General features: G+C 40.6%; 1 protein-coding gene across 3 annotated transcripts in view; it reads right to left on the reverse strand.

Moving 5' to 3' along the window:
* Window positions 1-16,501, reverse strand: part of TDRD3 (tudor domain containing 3) — a 231,762-nt gene that overhangs the window by 83,204 nt on the left and 132,057 nt on the right. For all 3 annotated transcript variants that reach the window (XM_059722891.1, XM_059722856.1, XM_059722922.1), the window contains exons 6-8: window positions 5,279-5,350; window positions 4,088-4,237; window positions 3,100-3,240 (exon numbers count right to left, since the gene is read on the reverse strand). In XM_059722891.1, the coding sequence (XP_059578874.1) occupies window positions 3,100-3,240; window positions 4,088-4,237; window positions 5,279-5,350 (363 nt within the window). The remainder of the gene's footprint in view (window positions 1-3,099; window positions 3,241-4,087; window positions 4,238-5,278; window positions 5,351-16,501) is intronic.

A 16,501-nucleotide genomic window follows, 5' to 3' on the forward strand; every position in this document is an offset into this window, starting at 1 on the left:
GGAAAAGTGGGCAGAAAACAACAGAATGCAATTCAACAAGGAGAAATGCAAAGTGCTGCACCTAGGGAGGAAAAATGTCCAGCATACCTACTGCCTAGGAAATTACCTGCTGGGTGGCAAGGAAGCGGAAAGGGATCTTGGAGTCCTAGTGGACTCATGTTCATCTTGGAGTCGGCAGTGTGGCGAAGCCATCAGAAAAGCTAATGGCACTTTATCGTGCATCAGCAGATGCATGACGAATAGATCCAAAGAGGTGATACTTCCCCTCTATTGGGCGCTGGTCAGACCGCAGTTGGAGTACTGCGTGCAATTCTGGGCACCGCACTTCAACAGGGATGCGGATAACCTGGAGAGGGTCCAGAGAAGGGCCACTCATATGGTTAACGGCTTGCAGGCCAAGCTACGAGGAGAGACTAGAGAACCTGGACCTTTTCAGCCTCCGCAAGGGAAGGTTGAGAGGCGACCTTGTGGCTGCCTATAAGTTCATCACGGGGGCACAGAAGGGAATTGGTGAGGTTTTATTCACCAAGGTGCCCCCGGTGGTTACAAGAAATAATGGCCACAAGCTAGCAGAGAGCAGATTTAGACTGGACATTAGGAAGAACTTCTTCACAGTTAGAGTGGCCAAGGTCTGAAACGGGCTCCCAAGGGAGGTAGTGCTCTCCCCTACCCTGAGGGTCTTCAAGAGGAGGTTGGACATGCATCTAGCTGGGGTCATCTAGACCCAGCACTCTTTCCTGCCTATGCAGGAGGTCGGACTCGATGATCTGTTGAGGTCCCTTCCGACCCTAACTTCTATGAATCTATGAAACTCTTCCCTGAGCCCACCCACTGGAAACACCCCAGGCGCTGCTTCCTGAGTGGGCTCAGGGAAAAGTTCAATCAGGCTCAGTATTACCTCCAACCTGGGGCAGTACCTGGCCCACTAGCAGCCCATCTGGGCAGTCCTGGGGGTGGCACCGCCACCACGGAGGTAAGGATCAGAGCTTCCCACAGCTCAGAGGCTCCCTTGCCCACCAGTAACTTGACACTCAGTCGCAGGGCAGGCTCTGGCTCCAACCAAAAGGAAAAAAACAAAAACAAATGATTGGGCCCTTCAACACAACATTACAGAAAAATTGAAACAATGGGTTTCAATTAAAAACCCACTGTTTCAATTTAAGGGGCATAGAATAAAACCTTGGGGATTAAACCCCGATCACATGTAAAAGCACACAGTGAGACTAACTTCTGATGAAGGTATTTGCTCATCAGTTCTCAAGGCTGTTCAAAATCTCACAAACCTATTGTGCTCATGTTCCTTACCTAATCTTCCAGAAGCAACAGCAAGTAAAAATATTTGTTTCCTTTATCATCTAAATTGAGGCTAGGCTATTGGACTAGTTTAGAATGTCCTTAAAGACTAACAGGAAACAGAAATTAGTATAAAACCTGGCTGGCTAAAAAAAAGAGACAAGCACACCATGTTCTGAACTGGCTACCAGGTCATTCAAGTCTCTCTCATAACTTTTAAAGAGCAAATGGTATAGGACACAGTTATCTGAGAGCCCATCCCCATGTTTAAAATTATGAGGACTGAAAGTAGTTTATTCTCTACAGCAGACTCTCTCCTTCAGAAACCACACTTAATATAATTCCATTCCCTCTAAAGTTTTGTCATTTTAAAAATGTTATGTTTGTTGCAATTCCCTCAACTTCTGGTTTTACAATTCGAACGGCAAGCTGTCTTCTAGTAGGTTCTCCCACATCTAGTCTCTATAAAAAAAAAGTCAGCTCTTGATTGTGAGAAGAAGGGAAAGTACTCTAAATTAATTTCTGAAAAAATATGCACCAAAGTTCTACAATACTCAGGTACTATGATAATATGCATCTTATATGAATAAAAATTATAGTTATAAGACACACTTATTACATTAAATGACCTGTGCTTTTTTTTTTTTTTTTTTTTTTTAGTCTGCAATTACATTTGGCATTCCTAAACTAGTGCTAGAAACAGCCATGTTGCTGAGAAGGCATGGCATCTGTAATGCAAACAATGTAAAACAATATTAAATAAAAATATTTATGTTATACTATTCTCTAGGCATTTAGTAATGCTAGAACAGTAAAAAGAAAAATTAAAGGTATTTGACATTTAAGCAGTAAATAATATTGGTTTTAAATATTTTACAATTGCTAACTAATTATTACAGAAGTTTGAACCTGGGTTTTAAAGACTTCTATATTTTCATCAAGATGTTCACCTTAAGCATTAATCTCAGAAATGCCAATGATAATTTTATTATAAATTATAAAAATATCTTTGACAGTTTACTCTTAATGATAAGTGTTTCTTACCTTATAAACTTTTAGACTGTTGAACTGAACAACATAGATGTGTTTTTCTTTAAGAATTGTTTGCCTTAACTATCCATTTAGCTCAGTGAAGTGTTCTGAAAGTTCACAAAGCAGGAGAACACTTCTCACCATATATAAACTGTGAAACAGATTGGAAAGTAATGCTTTGGATTAAGAGAGAGAGTTTTAAGCCTCAAGCCAACAGCTGCCATCTTACTTAAAAAGAAATAGTATTTGTCACCATAACAAATAGGGGTTCCAGAGTCGGAACGAACTGGTCCATCCTGTTTTATTGCTAGTTTAAAAATCTGAAGCAGCACTTCATTTCATGAACATTAAAGGAACAGTTTAAATATTAATCAGAAAAAAATTCTTTCTGATATTAAACCAATATTAATCCAGAAGGAAAACTGGGATTTTAAAATGGGATTTAAGAATGCCACTATTCAGACCAGGGAAGTTACTTCAAAAATCACTGCTTCATTCCTTTCAAAAACTTTATGAAAGGAAAAAAGAATACTGTAAGGGATCTATCACTCAAGTGTTACAATTTTTTGAATAATATTTACATAGTTGCAGTAGCTAATATGATTAACTATATTCTCAGAATCTTGGTTTTCCCTTGAAAATTGAAGAGTTTCAAAAGGGAGTACAGAAGATTAAACAATCTTTTAAGGAAATGGAAGTAAAACTAATTTCTCAGTGTTTAAATGTACATGTCTAATACATATTTAGAGCCCTGTACAGATGCTGAAGCCTTACCAGTTCTCGATAAACACCTTCATTCTTCCCCTCAGGTTTTGTTATCTTTTCTTTCTGGAACACTTCCCTGTTTCGATTCCCTCCAGCACTCACACTGAGATTGCTTCTAGTATTGCCACCACCTCCTCCAAAAGTCTTGGTCTTTAGATAAGAAGAAAAATATCATTTCAGTAAACAACTTGTTATGAAACTAAACCGTAAGATTAAGTTACTATTGAAAAATGCAATTTACCTAAGGTAGCTAAATTTTTATGATTATGAGCAAATAAAATGTTAATTTCCATAAAACAAAGTAATTTACTAGCTAGAATTTCTCCTCTTCCTTATATCCAGATTAGGTTGTAAAGAAAAAGTTATATAATTTTAATTTTTATGAGTTACTCTGAGGCAAATCATAAAAATAAACTTAAATGGAAAACTAAAGGAGGACATAAAATAACCCATGCATTAAACAGGTTAAGTTCCACAGCAGTTCTATGAAACCAAAAGCAATGAATCAAAGTTATCCGGAAGCTAGAAACAGTAGTTGAAATTTAATAATCTGTATTCATTACCTTAATCTCAGCATCACAAAAAATCCCAATATAGATTGCTTGTTAAAGAAGATTTGCTTATTCAGACTGTACTGTTTGTATAAAGCAAAATTGAATTATAAGATTCATGCATATTTTAGCAGAGCTGGTTAAGTCAAAAACAGATATGCAAAAAAATATTCTACTGAACTTTCTATACCACAATGCCTTTTTTAGGATTATAGAAGTAGAGCCAGAAGTGACCTCATAAGGTCATCCAGTGCTTCAAGGCAGGATTAGAAGACTAAATGCACTCCATCCTACAGTAGGACCCAAAGCTTTAGATTTAGGTTATGCTGTCCTAAATATCTTCAAGATAAACATAACAATGGCAGGCACTATACATTGAGAAAAATCCTTCAACTAAAATGATATGATACAGTAACTAAAATACTGTAGCAAATGTGCATGCTAACCTCCTTGCTCTTCGCTACTTCTGCAATGGCAGCTGTTCTTTGTTTTTCAAATTCATCATTCTCTCCAACGGTTTTCGTGGCACTTGTCACTTGCAGAGTCTTTCTTCGATCAAGTTCCCTGCTGTCCACTTGGACATGAGAGACGCATTTCTGGCAATGCAAAAGGAAGCTTAAAAGAAATCCACTCTCCTGTCTATTTCCCATTACAAAATAAAATTCTGGTATTTCATTAGAACAGTACAATTCTCCCAAAGACTTTGATCACAAAAAATTGTAGGACAACTAGCTTTCTTGGTTGACAGCATGGTCCATGGGAGATGCATACTGGCCTTCAGAATTCTACTTCAAGTACAGGAAGAAGAGATCAAAGTTATGCCACATACTCTTACCCTCTAAGAACAGAAGATATGCTTGAGAGACATGATCAAAAAAGATTAAATGAAAAAGTTTGAAAGTCTCAGTACACATAAAAAGTTATGAACTTTGAAGAAACTGTTAGGCATAGGGATTCATTAAATAAGCATCTACAATGAAATGATCTGATCATCATTACACCAGTAATTTCAGTTGAAGCAGTAAATGCTGAACACTACTAAAACCTTGTCATTTAAGCCCTTATCCTTAGGCATCTTGGTTTAGATTCATATTCAATGTTGACAAAATTTTGACAGAAGAAAATCATTTCCAGCTCAAGGTGTTTCTGTTTGTAACGTGGTCTGTGCAATTACAAACTGAAAGACAACCAGTGTTGAACTATTCTCTTAAATTATCTGGATGATTTGATTAAGTTAAATACTGTGGTAGGGATCAAAGAATCCAGCAATATCTTCACTATGTTCCCAGAGTTAGTAGGACTTCAAATAAATCACCTGAAACCCAAACTTGTCTCTGTGAAACGTAAGTAAAAAGGGACAAACTAGATACAGCTTACTTTACTTAAGAAACTCCAAGGTATTAGACACTGAACAAAAAGGATTAATATGTGCCAGTATTATATTGGACAATATTCTTAATATTGGCATTGTTAATAAAGATATACAAAGGGAAGCAAATAATTTACTTATAAAGGATCAAAGCTTGATATTGGCTTCCATCTAACAAATTCAAACAGGGTTTCTATCAATTCGTTTTAGAAACATTTATCTTCCTTGTAATTTGTACATGAAAGTAAAGGAAAAAAGTCTATCATACCTGTCCAAAAGGCACAAAAGGAGGTGGTCCACCTTCTGTTCCAATATTACTTCTATTGTGTTTTGCTAAACTCTATAAAAGATATCAAAAAGTTTTTAATTAACAAGCCGCAAATGAAAACATGGCAAACTTTCTCTGATAAATGCCTGTTTTGGGGAAGTAGATAAAAATTGTAAGATTAAAAACATCTTGAACATTATAAAAAAGTCTGCTTTATACTTTTTATCAAGCATCTGGCCTGAGTAATGAACTTTAAAACAAGAAGCATCCTTTGTATTTCTTATCTAATTTCTTAACTTAAGAATTATTAAGTCAGCTGAGGCAGCTTGGGCTCCAATGCAGACTTATGAAGCAATAATCATACCAGATGCACAATCAACCAACTGCTTACCCTCAAGTTGAATATCAACCCACACATAATTACAGGAGAACAAAAGACCCAAGTGAGAAGTACAGATTGACACTAGTGCAGCTTCCAAGCTGTGCACACATGATCTCACCTTCAACATACCATATTAAAAAACCCCCACAAACTAGCCTAACTGAACTCAGAACACTTGCTTGAAAAGGTATTTATATTCCTTTGCCAATTAGCAGTGCCAGAGTATGCAGACAATTTACTGGAAAAGTAAATTCTTGATAACTACTTCCTGTATGTTAATTGGCAAAAATAATTAAAATTGCACGGTTTGTTCATAATTGTTAAGGTACACTGCAAATGTTAGCAAAGAAACATGGGATGGTCTAAGGGGACAGTGTTAGAGCTATTTCACATTCCTTAATTTGAGAATATGCATTTACTAAGAAAATATGAGTTTCTAAAATAATCAACTCTTATGTGAATAATTTGAGTCTTTAGTGCTAGCAAGGTATCTGTCAGTAAACAAATATACAAAAGTATATACAGAGCCTTCACTCTGCAGGGAAGAGTGAGGAGGTGTCAGTACAGCAGTCACTATAGGATCAAGGTTTAGAATATAGCCAGGTAAAAAAGAAGGGTAAATGTGTCATCCCATAAGCAATTAATTGCCACAAGCAACAACAGTGCGTCTCAGGAAGAGGTGGTCTACCCATGTCAGAAAAGTCATGTTGTCAATCTGGCAAGTAGTGCGTGTAGCCACCATATTAGAATCCAAGACAGCTGCCATGAATTCACATTTTGGTCAATATTTGAGTCCCCACTATGGTTACAAAATTAATTTCAATGACATTACTAAAATTGCACGAATGGAGGAGATCAACTGTAATAGTTCCAACATGGTAGTCATTTTGGATACCAAGACAGCTGCTGCAAATTTAGTTTTGTTCATTGTTAGATACCCAAAAAGTCTGCAAAATTGCTATAACAACTCTGTTCCATTTCAGATTACCTTGACATGAAAACCTAATGGAAACTGTCAACAAGAGACTCACCCTTATCACCCTTAAACGGATATTACAATAAGTGGGGCCAATAGCATCACTGAGTCCAGCAAAGTATGGGAGGGGAGGTATGGCTTAGAATCTACAAGATGCATCATATGTCTTGAAGTAGGTTCACAGTCAACGATTAGCTAAAGTATACCTGCTAGAATTGTGTAAATAAATGAGACACTCGTTCAACATAAGACAGTTGCTGAATTTGTGCTGCAATTTTCCAAAAGTCTCAACTGGCACCATTCTTGCTACCATTCTTTTACACACAAAAGACATATTGAGAGACTGTTAAGAAAGTCACGAAAGGTAGACAATGAAAGGGAAACCATACCAATAGCATCAAGTGAAGAACACACTGGGACATGAAGCAGATCATCTACTCCAACAGTTCACTGGACGATGTGCATATTCTGCCAGAAATATTCTAATAAGAGACTGAGTCAAGTGTTATTGTTTGAATCAGTCAATGGAATATACAAACTGGCAGAGAAGAATAAAGTGTTGCATTGCTGAGTTGGTATCAAAGATCTAATAGCTCCTAAGCCACAATACTATCCTGAACGCACACAGGAGGAACAATGAAAGCAACCAGTCTCTCCTTCCCATTCACATGTGGAGATCATGCAAGAAAATATTCTCTCTCCTTAAGTGAGAGCATGGCATCAAGTGATTGATGAACTAGATGCTGGTTTTGCACAGAAAAATGTGTAGTCTGAAAGATATACTTGAAAGATACTGCGATTTAGTAGAAGATGAAGGTGGCGAATGTCCTCGGACTACAGAAAGACAAATGAACCAAAACCTTCAGACTTACTACAAGACAGCCATTCAGTTTCAGCACCAAAGAAATGCAAATCTTCCACGCCTTGTCTTTCAAACTGTTACAGCTGGTAAAGCCATACAAGCAGTTGTAACTTTGCATATAAAGCTGTTATACGCGATGAGGAAGTTGTTGGCCTGCAGTTCAGAGAAGAGTTTTCGGGCACATGAAACTTGTACTATGCTATGCCAAATCAAAGCAGATCTGAAAGTTATAGCCAGCATGAAGGGACACAGCAACCTGAATGAAGAGTAAGCCCAAAAATGTGTTCCTGATGGCTTTTACATATTGATCCATTTGATTTTGTAAGATGAGGATGAAGACTTAGCTGTTGAAAATCATGTGCAAGATAAGAATCTAGACAGAGATGTACTGAATATTAAGGCTGTGAAAAATGTTGGCGGCCATTTCATTTAATTTTGGATTCGGACATTTCAGCGGCCAAAACACTGAATCTGAAATGAAACGCAAGGCTCCAAAAGAGATCTGAAACAAAACAGATCCATCCAAAATGTTTCAGAAATGTTTCAGACATGTTTTGGAGGCGGGCTTGCAGGGAAAGAGAAACTAAGAAGGCAGAGGGGAAGGGAGGGGGGAAGGACTGCTCTGATATTGACATCTGTCATTGGCCAGTGACAACAATCTGTCCCTGAGGTCCCTTCCAGCCCCAGTGCTTTAGGGGAGGGACAGAGAAGCACCATAAAAGGCTGTTTGTGAACTGCTGTCTGACATTTTGCAGTTGCGTCTGTGCCTATGTAGCAGCAGGAGCAGCAGCAGAGAGCAGCATCTGTAAGTTTGCAGCTTGGTAGTGCCTTCCTACCAAGTTGTAGCCAATCCTTTCCTACTTACCTTTGCCTGCTCTTCCTGTTGTTATCTCTTACAACTTTCTTTCCCGCAAATCCTGTTATTTGTTCTTATTTACCCACCCCAAACGAAAAGCAGTGCTTTGCCTGGCAGTGTCTCATCACTGTGCACTGAAGGAAAGCACTACACATACATTACACACACATGCACACATTTTTTCCAGCACACGAAGTATGAAGCATGTGGGAAAGGCAGGTGGCTAGGTCTTCTGGCAGGGGAGCAGGAAAGGACAGAGGGAGAGCTATAAGTTTCCCCTCCTCCAAACTCATATGTACCCGCTTTCCTAACACTAGCAGGCATGATGCTTCTAGTGCTAGTGGCAGCAAGGAGGTGGGATCAGTGCCTGCATCTGCACCCCTTCCAATAACACCAGCCATAACAATAACCCCCAGGACCACCAGCATGACAAGCAGCACAGCATGACAGTCTCCTTCACCTCCATTTCAGTTCCCAGCCTGAACCCGAGAGGAGGAGCTGGATCTGGAAGCAGGGGACCCGAATGCCCTAGCAAAAGAAATTGTGGGGACCAAGGAGAAATTTGACTTTGTGCTCTACTCCACTCCAAGTTCCCCTATGGCCGCGTCTCCTTCCCTGGAAGGCAGTTTGGACGAGGTTGACATTAAGGTTGTGGAGGCAAGTGGCTCAGCTGAATCAGCTCCTCCTGTTGTTGTGCCTCTGCCTGCTGAGAAGGGGGATCAGGCAGAATCTGCACCCGCACCCCAGAAGCGAGGGGATAGTGTGGTGTGGGATCATTTTGAGGTAGCAGATGATCCCACATATGCTATCTGCCTGCACTGCTGATGTAAGACCAGCTGGGGTAAGGAAGTGAAACACTTAAGCACCACGGGGATGCTGATGCATCTCAAGAGGCACCACCCCCTTGCCCTTGTTCCTCCTCAGGCTGGCACCAGTGGGAGCGTGCCCAAACGGAAGTCCCCCTCTGGCTTCAAAGCCCCCATCCTCAAGAAGGCAGGCCACCCTGGAACAGTGGGGCAAAGGTGGATAGAAAAGGGGGCATGTTGCAAAGGCAAGCGAGATCACCCAGAGCATCAGAGAGATGCTTGTTTTGGATGGCCAGTCCTTCTCCCTAGTTGAGTGGCCAGGGTTCAGGCAACTCATGGAGCTCACAACCCTGGCAGGGTGCAGCTTTATGTCATTCCCAGGACCTGGGAACTCCTCCTCCCCTATAGCTCCAGGCCATACCTCCAAGTTCGTCCTGGCACGGGAGCTCAGCAGGGAGATGTTCTTCCCCTGTTGGCTGGTGATGCTGTGAGTGCTGCCTCCAGCTCTGAGAACGGGGCATTAAATGGTTATTTAAAAATTTGAAAAAGGAAATGGGTGCGGACAGAGTGAGCAGGGTGGCGCTCACTCCATCCATACGCGGAGCTTGGGGAAGCCCAGCAGTGGGAGGTTCACTTTTAGGAATACCAGCTGCTCCACCAAACCAGGATCCACAGAGGTGTGGTGGGGTGTCACAACACCCCCAGAGGCTAGCATGCAATGCAGGCAAGAAAGCCAGGCACATCGCCAGCAACACCCCCTTCCATCCAGGAAGGGCACACACAGCAACTGCAGACACTTCCTCAGCTTGATGAAGCGTTTTAAACACAAAAGCCCATGCCTCGCAGATGGCACCCCAGGCAGCTAAGCTTACCTAGAGCATCACAACTCTGCTGCAACCAGCAAGCCATAAGCCTCTCAAAGATCTTACATGTCTGGACTTTCTCTAGCCAGGACTGTGCATGCGTGTGGTGACTGGAAGTTATACGGCACCTCCCACCTAACTTTCACCAGGTAGGTCCTTCGGTACTGGCATTTCTTGGGGGCTTCCATGCCACCAGCAGTAACCCAATAAGATTTATTCCAGTTCATGATATTGCATCAGAATTGCTTGAACAAGTGCATGCATCTCTACTTGGATTCCACAGTGTCACTGGTTGCATCACCACCAGCCAGTTCAGTGGTCATGCTAAGAAAACTGCTTGAAAAGTGTTCATTCAACATCCACATCTATTGACAGGTCTAGGAAGTAAGCCTGATATTGATAAGGATTTGTGCAATTGTGTAGAAAAGCCTGTTGTGTTGCTGTATCAGCTGTCAACATCTTTGAAGACCCTTCTGGATGTTAGGATAAAATTATTCCATCAAGGAAAAACTCAGGATAAACTTCTGCCTACATATGACACTCTTGTACTTCACATACACAGAGCCAATTACCAGTCTTGTATGACAAAATGCATTTGAACCTAATCTACCATTCCTATCACCTGACCAATGGGGATGGCAAGCTGAAAATGAGTTATGTTCCTATCATAAATATGCTTGAACTATTACTAGCAGAATACCTTTAGATAAGTTGCAAGAACAAGATGAAACACCAGAGACCAGCAGGCTTGTGCAAGCACGTTAATATGCTATGCACTTCTGGCTGCAAGTGCTATGAGACAGCATGTTGCAATCCATGTAATAACTAACAGGATTCAGAAACAGATTCAGAAACGGATTCAAATGATGAAGAGATTTGAAAAACTGCACTGACCCTTTGCATTGTTATATATACCATGGTATTACCATTGTTATCACTGAAGACTATTAGACTACTATTAGACTATTATATTTTCCTACTGCCTCGAGCCGAACATATATCAGTACATTTCACTGCCATTGAGTTATATATTATTAATATCTGACTTACCTACATTTTGAAATGAAATTTAACATGGTATCATCTTATTCAGTGCAACTCGAACAAGCAGGCTAGCCTGAACTATAAAGTTTTCAGTACTGTAGGAGCCAGAGTTATGCTACCGGCCAGATTCTGTGGTAGTGGCAGCGGCTACACACAAGCCTCCTGACATAAGGCAGGGATGGAGCTGGGGTTGCACTGCCCGAGGCCCCCTCCTAGCTGTGTGCCCCACCAAGGAATGTGTGCAGCTGCCACCACCATGGAGAAGTTCTAGAGCCTCGTGCAGCTGTTTGCAGTCTCCCAACTGCCTGCCACAGCTGGTCCTGGCTCTGAGCAGCTGCAGCAGGCAGTGAGCAGGCTGCAAACAACAGCGTCCATGAAACCAGCTGCACTGGCTCCACACCAACAAAAGCTGCGTGAGTGTCTTAGGGAGCACAGACAGGAAGGGACCTACGGCAACACGACCCTGGGCCCTCCCCTGTTGTCCACCCAGAGGCACACGCGCACCTGCCACCAGCAATGAGTCCATCTGAGACTGTCTGTCTCTGGCACAGCAACTCGAGGCATGGGTGGAAGTTGGGGTGTTTTTAGCACTCAGGCCAAAAACATTGCTGACCCCTGTATTAGAGTACTGATTACTAAGTTATTTAATTATATTGAGAAGATATATACACATGCTAATGTGTCAGCCATCTTAGACTCTAATATGCTACCATGATGGAAATTATATGGTTGATCTCCTCAGTTCATACAATGCTGGTTCGGTCACTAGAACTAATTTTCTAACTCTAGTGAGAGGTGAAATATTGCCCAAAATGTGAATTTACTGCAGCCATCTTGGATTCCAATATGGCGGCTATAAGCACTACTTGCCAGGTTGCAACATGCCTTTTTTGACACAGGTAGACTACCTCTACCTGAAATGCACAGTTGCCACTTGTAGCAATGAGTTGCACATGACAACAAAATCTAGAGACCTTATCGGTCAATTTATACCCTCCTAATAGATGCACAGAAGGCTGGCCGCAATGTCAAATGTACAGGGCCGGGATCTGTGGCTATTTATTTGTTTTTAACTTTAAAGCTCAGATTAACATTGGATGATCTTATTCGAGAAATTACAATATGTGATAATATTTCACAAGTTTTATAAGATATTTTAAATGTATTTTAAATTTATTTTATTTTCCAATGCAAATTTATTTTTCAATGCAAATTAAAACTCTAATTTAACATTTCAGCAGGATTATTCTACACGTACATTTACACAAACTTAAGCCTTTTGAGGATTAGGGATAATTTGGATTCCAAACAAATTTACCGAACCTGTGCACCCCAAATTCCACAAATACAAAGTTATTATTATTACTTTATGTGTACATTACAGAAGCACTTGGAGGACACAATAAAGATCAGTCCACGTATCCAAGAATCACGTGAGAACGCAGCCTGTTTCCACAGCTATTTGATGCATACGCCCCACTGTCACCGCCCAATTCTCTTAGTAAAGATTAGCTTCTTAAAGTATTTAAATAACATGAGTTCACATTTTGTGCAGTGTATCAATTTACTCTCTGATTGTAACAACAGTGGCACAATGCAGTGACATTTCTATTCAGGTATCCACTTTGTTACCCTGTAACTTTTTATGTAAGGTGTTTGAAACAGTAAAAGAAATAAAACTTTAACAATTATTTTAACATTTTAAAAATCAGCTAAAATGGAAATGTTCAACCCTATCCATCTGTTCCTTATTGTCCATTTTTGCATTGTTTTCCCTAAAAATTAAATCATATATAAAGTAGTTTTGTTTAGGTTTTGAAGGCTGATATAATATTTAAATTAATAAGTATCAATTTTGATTTTAGAAAGATATAATCTGTTATGACAATACTGTATTGTGAAATTATGTTCTAGGATAGTCTAGTATCTACTATAAACAATATTAATAATAAAAAGTATTGAATATGATTATCCTATGCAATTAAATATGATGCATTACTATCCTTGATATTCTGATCTGTTTCTTTTACAACCAATTTTTCATGTCAGGCCAAAATAGACTATTTTTCTTAATCTTATGAATTTCTTGAAAAGTTAATAAGACATGTTTTCCAGCACTGGATCATAGCACCTGATAATGTAATCAAGAAATATGTTCCAAAAACGATTTTAAAGTTTTCCAGATTGCAGCAATCTGAGGAAATTTTGATATACAAACAGTTTAATTTAGCAGAAAACTATGAACAGACACTTGCAAAAAGCTGAAAACTGACAACTACTCAATGTAATAAAGTTCATGTCTCCAAATATTCTAAGCATGGTTTACTAGCTTGAATACTGAGCGAGTCAGAATGCTTTTCATGATAAGACAATAATATGTATAGGTCTCTTATCCATGTTTATATGAAAGATACCATAGTTTTAAAGAACTGTCTTTTACTTTTACTATTACTATCTATAGGCCACTGAAAGAAATTCCTGTATGAAACAAGTTTACTGGGCCTCTAAATATATTTGGCAGCCTGTGGAATTGCAATGTCCTACCCCAAAGAGGAGTGAAAATTCAGGTCTGCCACTTGAAAGGAGTTCATTCAGGGAACTCTAAAAAGAGGCATCTTACTCCAGATCTAGGACGGGATGTAGAAAAAGTAGTGCATCAAAACAGGAATATTAGGTTTTTATGCCATGGTGCTATTAATGTGGTACCCAAGATGGACTTTACGCTCTTTTTGAAGGAAACGAAAACAACAGATTTGACAATTAAAAAACAACTGTAATTTAATATAGGTAAAAGGAATTATATAATATTTAACATAAAAAGTAATTTATATAGTCCTTTCATAAGCATCTACGTCCTTCAAAAATACAGTCTATAAAAATGCTTTATAGTAGGAATAGGCAACCCCCGCCCCCCAGCACACATGCCAGAGCATGGCACATGAAGGCATTTTGCTTGGCAGACGCGCCTTGGGGCAGACGGTGGGGAAGTGGCCAAGACTGCACCGCCACAAAGATGCCTTGCAGTTACCCTGCCAGGTGCCCCTGGTACAACAACATCTTACAAGGTGAGACTGCGGGTGTTTTTGGCACTCTGCCCAAAAACGTTGTGCACCCTTGCTTTGTCATCCCCAGAGAATTTCGGACACTTCTGCAGTGAACTGTAGCACTGTTTTCAATACTATTCAAAACAATCTGGGAACTGGATCATTTGAGTAGGGTTAATTCTCTTTACTTGAAGAGGCCAAGCTTTTGGAAAGCATCCCAATGCAAGAAAACTCTGAAGAACATGATTAATTTTAAGCACCTGCTTCAACGCTTTTCTAAATCAGGGTCATGAGGAGCACCTGTGAAAAAGACTGGTCCAAGTTATCACTGAAGTAAATTGCTTAGCAGATTCAGAAAATGATTACCTATTTATAGGAATAAAAATAGCATGTGCAATTACACCAGATAGGAAACAATTACAAGGACTGTTAAATCCTTAAGATTCAGGTATATGATCACCTTTAATCTACAAGCCCTCTTCCTACTGATAAATAATTCTGCAATTGTATACAAGATTTTGACACCTCCTTCTGAAGCATTCAGCACTGGCTCTTGTATAAGACAGAAAATATAAATGATCCCCCAAGGTTCCATACAACCCTTTCAAGGGTGCCACAGCCTGGACACTGCCACAGTGGTGACCAGGTGAAATTGTCCCACATGCCTTGTACAATTCAGATAAGCCTCAAGGAGTGCATCCCCATCGGTGCACACGTGCAATTTGTGGCACTGCAGACCCATCTGCAGCACCACAAGCAGCACACACCATACATGCAGGTTTTTTTCCATGCTGCTAATTCACAGCACAATGGGGTTTTTTTGAAAGCAGGAGTTCAAGGGGTCAAAAAAACCTGCTTCAGAAAAAAAGTGGGGCAGCGCACAGGGCAGCAGCATTCACCACCCAAAAACAGTCTGGCCAACCAGACCCATGCTCCAGCTGCTTGCCAGGCTCTGTGCACCCAGATCACCACTGCTGGAGCTCCAGGAGGCATCCATGACCACAGGTAAGGCTGCTGGGGCCAGCCCAGGGCAATCTATCATGGACCAGAGCACGCGTGCAGTGGCGTTCCTCAGGGACAAGTATCAGCAGCATAACTATGTACTGCTGCTATCTGTCCCCAGGGAAATGCACATGTGCATTCATCTGGACACACCCAAGCAGGCAGGAGCACCCTGTCCTGCAGCAGCCCTTCCTGGTTCAAACCTCCCCTTCCTGGAAGCCCATGGGAGTGGGTCTGCGTAAGCAGGAAAACCCAGGCTTTCCCCACTTACCAGACTCACCCCAAGGATTTCCAGGGAAACATCTGAGTAAGTAGGAAAAGCCACATAAGTGCTCTCAGGGTTTGAAGGTGCCCATCCTGCCTGGAAATTCCCAGGGAACACAGGACCCAGCCCTTCAAGCCCCACAAGAAAACAATGCCTTTCATCCCAGACCATCAAGGAACAGGGCAAGGAATAAACGCGTTTTATTTCCCAAGGATTTCCCAAGGCACATTTCTCTTAACAAGGGAAAGTCTGCAAGGGGAGAAAGGCAGCAATTCCCCAGAGCATGAACTCCAAGGGCTTGAGAGGGTTGATCCTGCAAGGGAATTCCTGGGGCACATAATCAGACCTTCAAGCCCCAGAAGCACCTATTTGGGGTGGCTGGAGAATGCGGGCAGTTCCAGGCTGACCATGCTCTCCCACCATAAAGCTGAGACATTGTCACAGTAAAGTAACATAAATTGATATCACCTATGTCATGACCACAAATTTTAGGCACCTGTAGAGAGACAAAGGGTATGGAGATCTATTTCCTGGGCCACTGTGCCACCATCAAAAATTTTAAGGCAGCACGAAGGTGCTATCAGTTTCCACCCTTAGTGGTTCAGTGCCATAACAGTGCCTATTACAAGGAGTCAGCTTGGGAGAGCTGGTTGCATGCGCACTCCTCGTTAGAGTAAATTGACAATGGAGTCAAATTAATTGACATCAATCATATTATATGTACACAACCATACACAATATCCTGGAGGGGGAAAAAAGTGATATAATTTTATATTTGCCTTTTCACTACCTTTCCCTTGCTTTATCTGCTGTTCTTGGATTTTTCTATTGAAATCAACAATTTAAAAATGCCCTGATAAATTCAAGGTCAGTTAAGCAAAAGGATTATATCCATTCAACAGCTCTGTTTTTAGTACTTATCCTATAGTTTCCCCCATCACTTATTTTGAGTTCAATGTATGTATTATATAGTCTATATGAATAAAAAATATAAAGACCCATCCAACTGTCATCCATCATCTAAAACAGTTTGCAAGTATCCATGTGGGCCATTTACCACTTTCCCTAATAGTTAATCAAGGTGTTCTTAGGAATGAAATGGAAGGGGAGTAAGCAATTATTC

The sequence above is a fragment of the Alligator mississippiensis genome, chromosome 1, assembly GCF_030867095.1.
Source record: "Alligator mississippiensis isolate rAllMis1 chromosome 1, rAllMis1, whole genome shotgun sequence".
Taxonomy (NCBI): Eukaryota; Metazoa; Chordata; order Crocodylia; family Alligatoridae; genus Alligator; species Alligator mississippiensis.